We start from the raw sequence: 6,643 nt of genomic DNA, 5'->3' as shown, positions 1-6,643 counted from the left end.
AAGATAAATCAGGTAGAACCCTGGTTGCCACCGCAACAGTAGGGAACCCACGTGGTGAGAGCCCAGATGATGGCTGTGAGGACAAGGAACAGGGGTTCCTTCTAACACCTCTCCCAGCCAGGTGAGGGGGAACGCAAGGAGCACCCCTTCTCTCTGTGAGAGGGCCTCCCTCCATCCCTTAATTTGGGGTGACATTTTGCAAGTCCTGACATCAAAGAAAGAGAAAGCTACATACGTATCTCTGGAGGAAAATGTCTGTATTAAAGGCCAAAAAAATCACATAGAGTACAAGAAGAAACGCCCACCAGGCCACGTCACTGGGGATCGGCTTGGAAAAGGTTTCTAGGAGTCCGAGATTCAGCGGTAACAAGTGTGAAATCCTGCCCACACCCCGCCCCCTCAAATAAATTAAAAAACAAACTTCAAATACAACTGTGTTCAGATACAAAGAGCTCTTCTGACTATAGCAATAGCAAGGTAATCTTTTTGTTTTGTATTTTTTTTTACTAAAACTTTCATTTAAAACGGTTATTAAATATATAAAACAAATACACAGGATTTGGTCATTTTCTGCTGGGAGTCAAGGCAGGGAGGCGGGGCTGGGGATGCAACAAGGGGGAGAAAGGGCCCCATTTCTCTCCTTCCCGTCCCGTGCAAGGGCTCCCGCCTGAAGCCAGGAGCACAGCACAAACCTCGCTCTCCCACCACTCGGGGGACCTCTCCAGCGGCCCCCTCCCGGAAAGGACAGACGAACAAAAACCACAGCACGAAGCACCCCGGCCGGCGCTCGGGAGGCAAGGCACCCGCGGGCGTGGCGCGGTCACTTGGTCGCCACCCCCGAGGTGACGGCCGCGGCGGCGGCGGCGGCTGCAGCAGCGGCGGCGGCGGCTGCGGTGGTGGTGCCCGCGGGCACCGCGGCGGGGGCGGCGGCGGGCGCACTGGCGGCGGTCCGGCGCTGCTCCATCCCGTTGGGCAGGAAGCCGGCGATGATGGGTACCGGCCAGATGAGGGCGGCCACGCTCCACACGACGATGACCAGTGTCATGAAGCAGGCCACCAGCGTGGACTCGATGGGTTTGCGGTTCAGCCGCCAGCCCGACTCGCCCTGCAGCTCCTCCAGGCTGAAGTCCAAGCAGCAGAAATGCAGCGGTTCGCCCTGCAGCCACAGCGGCCCAGGGGGCTCAGCCGCGGGGTAGGCGGGCAGCGCGGAAGGCGTCCCGGCGGTGGGGCCCGGACCGGGCGCCGCGGGCCGGAGACGGCCGGACCGCCGGCCGCGCACCCAGCCGCAGCCCACACACAGGCGCAGGTCCTGCTGCGCGCCGCCAGCCGCCAACCCCAGGTGCTCGATGAGCAGGGGCGGCCCGACACGGTGGAAGGCGGCGGCGAAGAAGGCGCGGCCGTGCGCGTTGGTGGAGAAAAGGAGTAGGTCGCACTGGAAGCCCCGCGGGCGGCCCCAGCGCACAAGCAGCGAGCTCAGCATCTGCCGCTGCACGCTGATGTTGCACGGTGCGGTGGCCGGCGCCTCCTCCGGGCCCGCGCGCTCGGGATGCCCGGGGGCCGCCGAGGCCAGCAGGCGCGGGGCGACGGGCTCGCCCGCGGACGACGCGTTGGCCGAGGCGTTGAGGGACGCCCCGAGCAGGTCCGGCGCGTCCGTGGCGCCGCCGCGAGCGGGCGGCAGCGGGCAGGCGGCGGCCAAGAGCGCGGCGAGCAGGGGCAGCATGGCCTGCGGCGGGCGCCTACGCGCGCGGGGCTGGAGGCGGCTGCATGGCGCGCGGGCAAGCAGGAGCCGGCGAGCGGACGACGGGGCCGCGGGAGTGAGCGGCGAGGCGGAGCGCGTCCTCGCCGGGCACCTGCCAGCCCACGGGGGCGGCGCGGAGGCGAGGACGGCGACTCGCTAGGCGCGGGGATCCCTCCAGATTCGGCTGCGTCCGGGGTTCCCCGTCGGCCACTCCGCCGGGGTCCTTGGACGGCCGAGCTTCTCTTCCCGGCCCGTCGCTAGCCCAGAGCAGGATTCCCCGGCTCCGCTCCGCCTTCCTTGCGCCCCGCCCCTCCCCGCCCTCCGCGCGCAAGGCTCGGGACTCGGGGGAGGGCGGGGTTCCACGCGACTGGCGGGTGGGGGCGCGGCGGGGAATCGCCGGCGGGATAGGGCCCGGAGGCGGGGGCCGTGTGGGCGGCGAGGGCAGTCGCGGGCCACGCGCAGGCGAGGCCCGGGAAGCTAGCGAGCGCCCCCGCGCTCTGCGAGAATGACGTCCGCAGAGGGAGGATCGAGGGCCACCATATGGTCCTTTTGTCACGCCTGAGGGGAGCCTGCTCGGCCTCCAGGAACACCTGGGCCTACCCTGCCCATCTGCTTTGCGGAAGGGGAAACCGAGGCCACCCCACCAGCCGGACACAGAATGCTGCGGGCGCCGCTAGCTTTTTCCTGGCCGTTCTCAGTGGTTCACTTTTTTGTTTTGTTTTCCATGTGTCTCCAATACAGTAGAATCGCTTGGTCCTACCCTCACAGCAGTCCGACCCTCAGGAAAATTCCAAGAACTGTGCAGAGGAATTGGGGTGCACAGAGCCTGGTGGCAAAGACTTGAGGCTCTGCTGGCCAGTTTCCCTCCCATGTAGCCAATGGCCCATGGGAGGTGTAGCAACTGCATGTATGTTGAGTGATTTGTTAGAATCGGTGCACACACACCTTGGCAGAGGATATTATGCCGAGAGTGATGTATTGAAAAGCATGTCCCTAGTCAGCTGTCCTTTCTTACGGGAAACAAACGTGGCTAACTGGGATCAGAAGGGAATGCAATGGCAGGTGGTTGGCAGTCACTGTGCTTCCAGAGTCCAGGTGGCCCTGGTAACCACAGTGGTTCCTTAGGGTACATTTGCAGAAGCATTGGTCTGTTGTTCCCTAACAATTGGAAAGGAGGGCCTGAAAATTGTAAAAACAGAGCCTAGGTAAAGATCTCGGAGCTGCTACGGGGTTGTGTCTTTGCCCTGATGGAGCGCCTGCTGGTCAGAGCCGAAGTCAGCTTTCTGGTGCCGTTCTTGGGTCCTACAGAAAGGGATGCCCCTTTTGGTTCATGTTCCTGGGGCAGACGGTGGGAATTTAATAAAAACGACCCCTCCTTTCAGACCTTGTGTAGCAGGACCCCGTGAACCATGTAGTGGAGCCACTTTTCCCCGGAGCTTCGTGGCTGGGGAGTGCTGAGAATAAGTCTCGAGGGTCCCACAGGCCTAGTCTTGGAAGGTGTGTTTGGAGCCAGAGCACGGTTTGTGATGGCATTCTTGGAGGTTCAAGTCTGATCCTTCCGGGGCCTTCTGGAGCTTTGCCGATGCAGCAGGGAAGGGAGAGGCAAGTCTGTTGGGAGAATCTGGCGCTGTCCCACAAAGGTGTGCCCTAGAACCCAACAGCCCACCCGATCCTGCCCCTGTCCTGGTTGCACACACCTGGGACTCCTACGCCACCTGGTCGTCCCTCAGGGTGACAAGCTTGTTCGGACAACTGCACAGCTCCCAGTTTTAGATCGATTTTCTGTCTCTCTCTGGACAGTTAGGATTTGAGCACAGAAGCTAATGATGAAGTTACGAAATCTGTCAGGTTTGCTCCTGTTTCTAGTGAGAGGAAAGATACCAAGCATAGAGGTCAGAGGCTCAGTAACTACTTGGGCTGGGATAGATTGGCTGATTTTGCTAACGGCTTGGATGACCCTTCTCTTCATGCACTCCTCAAGCCAGTCGCTTTACACACCATCTCTGGGAGCAGCAGAAATATCTCCTCCCAAGGGGTTGGCCTGTGCATAAACTCAGTGAGAAAAAGGTACGATCATGTTTGAGTCAGAGAAAAGTAACTTTCAGTCATACGTCTGCTTAGAGACGTGCTTGGTCACTATAGGATAGCAGCATTATGTAAAGGTTGGGACATGGTCCTCCAACAGTGACCATTTTGGTTTTTTTTCCCTTCAGCGCCGTTGGCTGGAGGCACAACAGGACCCGGCTAGCCCTCCTGGGTGTGTCCAGGGCCTGAGAATTCTGCCCATGCCACAGGCTGACCCTTGTTCATAAGCTGGGAACCCAGACCACCTCCTTGTTGTATCACCAGTTGCGTTTTCTGCTCTTGGCCTACTCTGGCCCAGGCATCCAAGGAGCGGATGCCAAGCCTGTGGCCATGCTGGTTCCTGGGCCGGGGATATTGTCCTTGCCAGTGTCTGCCGCTGGCTTCCTTTGTCCTGTGCTCGGGCGTCAGCTCCTGCGGCAAGCCTCGGCTGATCCTTTTCTGTTAGCAGCACCTGTTCCTGCTGTGCTGTGCATCCTCCATGTTCCTGTGTGTGGCTGGCCTGCTCCTTGCTGTTGTGGTCAGCTGGCTCACGTGGGTGAGGGGATGGGGTCTTTGAAAGCTCCGGGAAGATACTTGTCTTGAAGTAACTGCATGGGCTTTGCTTTTTTTTTTTTTTTAACCCTAATAAATACTATTTTTTTTAAACAATTTTTTAAAACAAACATTATCTTTTAATCCAGTTTTGTGCCAGTCTTCTCAAGTAGGCTAGTGTAGTTTTTATTTTTTCATTTTATTTTGCTTTTGTTTTTTTGCTTCACTTCATGTCTCTCCCTGTATTGGAGGCTCTGCTCCCCCGAGGCAAGACTTGGCCACTGCACTCGGTAGAGGCTCCGTAGATGGCTGAGGAGTGAGAGTGAGTTCCACAGACCGGGCCTTACCAGCAGGCAGGATACCAGCAACAGCTTAAGGAGTGGACATGGGCAGAGCTGCTGGCAGGCAGGGGGTAAAGTGGGGTCACAATATCAGATTAAGGGAAAGATGCAACCCATTTCCTAGTCGTGTTCCCAGATCTTTTTCCTTTTTATGAAATGAAAACTTTGATGAAGGATAGCAAGTTGTTCTTCCTTTTTTTTTTTTTCCCTACATGGGATTTATTGTTGAAAACAGTAACTGAAGACTTCCAAGAAAGCGATTAGCAATCATGCGTGGTGATTTTCTTCTCTTTATTTGCCATATCACTCCTTGGGATTCGTTAATTTTGCCTGATACTGCCAATTGCAGTAATAACTTAAAAAAAAAATCATCTCCAAGGGTGACTTGAATTCCTTTCAGCTGCCGACCTCAGAGTGTTGCAGGTACTGTCGCTCGTTAGTTCTTATTATGCGGGTGAAATTAAGATATTATAACCATACAGGGTACACTGAGAGGCAAGTGAGAGCTGCAAAAGCCTGAAAAAAAAAATAACACAGAGGAGAGATGGGACTAGGAATCTGGAGCTCCACACATCCGAGTTGCTGGTGCAGGAAGCCAGGTTGTGTTGGCTGTGTGTTTGCAGGGAGGACTAGAAAGTGGGAGAAGAATGTGGGCCACACCCATCTCCCTGGGGAATTTCATTCCTGACCTGGGCAGCTCGAGCCCTGGCAGGAATGTGCTCATGGGCACTGGTGTGGCGGAAGTCCTTGGGTCTGGTTGATTTGATTCCTGACAGTCCCTGGTTTCTGCCACCACACAGCCCTGCAGTGCCCTCAGCATGCCCTTGCCAGTGTACAGGGCACGAATGTTTGTCCTTCCTGGGAACTCTGGTCAGAAGGGAAATTTTCCCCCTGGGATGCTGGTAGCAACAACAGGCTGCATGTTCCATGTGGTAGTTAGTCCTGGGCGTCCTTTGGACGAGGCTTCTGAAGGCTTCAGGCCGTCCCTTGCAGGCCATGTTCATGTGTGGCTGCTCTGTGTCCATGGTGGTCAGGGGCTGCCCTTGTGTATATGGGCAGTAGCTTCCTGCTGGACATCTGGGAGAGTCTCAGTGAAGGCATTTGAGGAAGCAAGCCTCTGCCGATCCAGAGAGCTGGGGGCTGGTGCCCATGTAGTGTCCGTGGGGAAGACTTGCAGGAGAGACAAATACCTCTTGTGGACTTGGCCTGGGGGTGGTGCCCACATTAGCAAAAGTTGTCCCTTTAACAAGACTTACTGTGCCCCAGCCATGTGCTTAGAGTGTAGCAAGGAAGAGATTTGCTATGTGACCATTTTACAGATGGGATAAACTGAGGATCAGAGGAATTAGGTCTCTTGCACTGATATGCAAAAGGAGAACCAAGATTCAACCTTATTTGATAACCTCGTTCTTAATCACAGCTCTGCCAAACGGCCTCCACCATCTGTCTCAAGCAACACTGCAAACTGGAGGTCTGTCTCCTGTGTGATTGATGAGGAAGCAGGTGCAGGAGTGCCAGCCATGGGCGAGGGCTGTGTTATCTAGCCAGCTTGCAATCGCATACCAAGTACTCAGCACTGAGTCCTGAATCCCTCCAGCCAGTTCTCAGTCTGACGCATTAGCTTGCGGACAGAGCTGTGGGTCACTGCTGCTTTCCCAGAGGAGCCAGGACTCTGGCCATTGTTTGCCAACGGGGTCCCCTTGGTTTGGGAACCTGGACTTTGTTAGGTCAGTTGGCAGATGTCCTGCCTGAGGCTCGCAGTCTCCCCAGGAAGCTTTCAGGATAACACGGATGCATTCTTAATACTGTGTTTATGAACGATACTGAGCAGTGTTGAAGAAGCAAAGAAAGAAGGGCCGGGGCCACTGACTCACTGATGGGGACACAGCATTGCTTCTTGGTGACAGCTACTGTTGCACACTCCCTTCCTGGGTTGATGCCTATCATG

General features: G+C 56.5%; 1 protein-coding gene across 1 annotated transcript; it reads right to left on the bottom strand.

Annotated features, from left to right (window-relative positions):
- Window positions 1-814: 814 nt before the first annotated feature.
- Window positions 815-1,982, bottom strand: TMEM158 (transmembrane protein 158). The gene has a single exon (XM_040995085.1). It carries the CDS (start codon window positions 1,718-1,720, stop codon window positions 821-823), a length of 900 nt encoding a protein of 299 aa, XP_040851019.1. The 5' UTR covers window positions 1,721-1,982; the 3' UTR covers window positions 815-820.
- Between the last annotated feature and the right edge of the window lie 4,661 nt (window positions 1,983-6,643).

This window comes from Ochotona curzoniae, unplaced genomic scaffold (assembly GCF_017591425.1).
Source record: "Ochotona curzoniae isolate NIBS_2020 unplaced genomic scaffold, NIBS_Ocur_1.0 contig_908, whole genome shotgun sequence".
Lineage (NCBI taxonomy): Eukaryota > Metazoa > Chordata > Mammalia > Lagomorpha > Ochotonidae > Ochotona > Ochotona curzoniae.
Note: the sequence above shows the minus strand (reverse complement) of the source record. Positions and strands in the feature narration are given on the sequence as shown.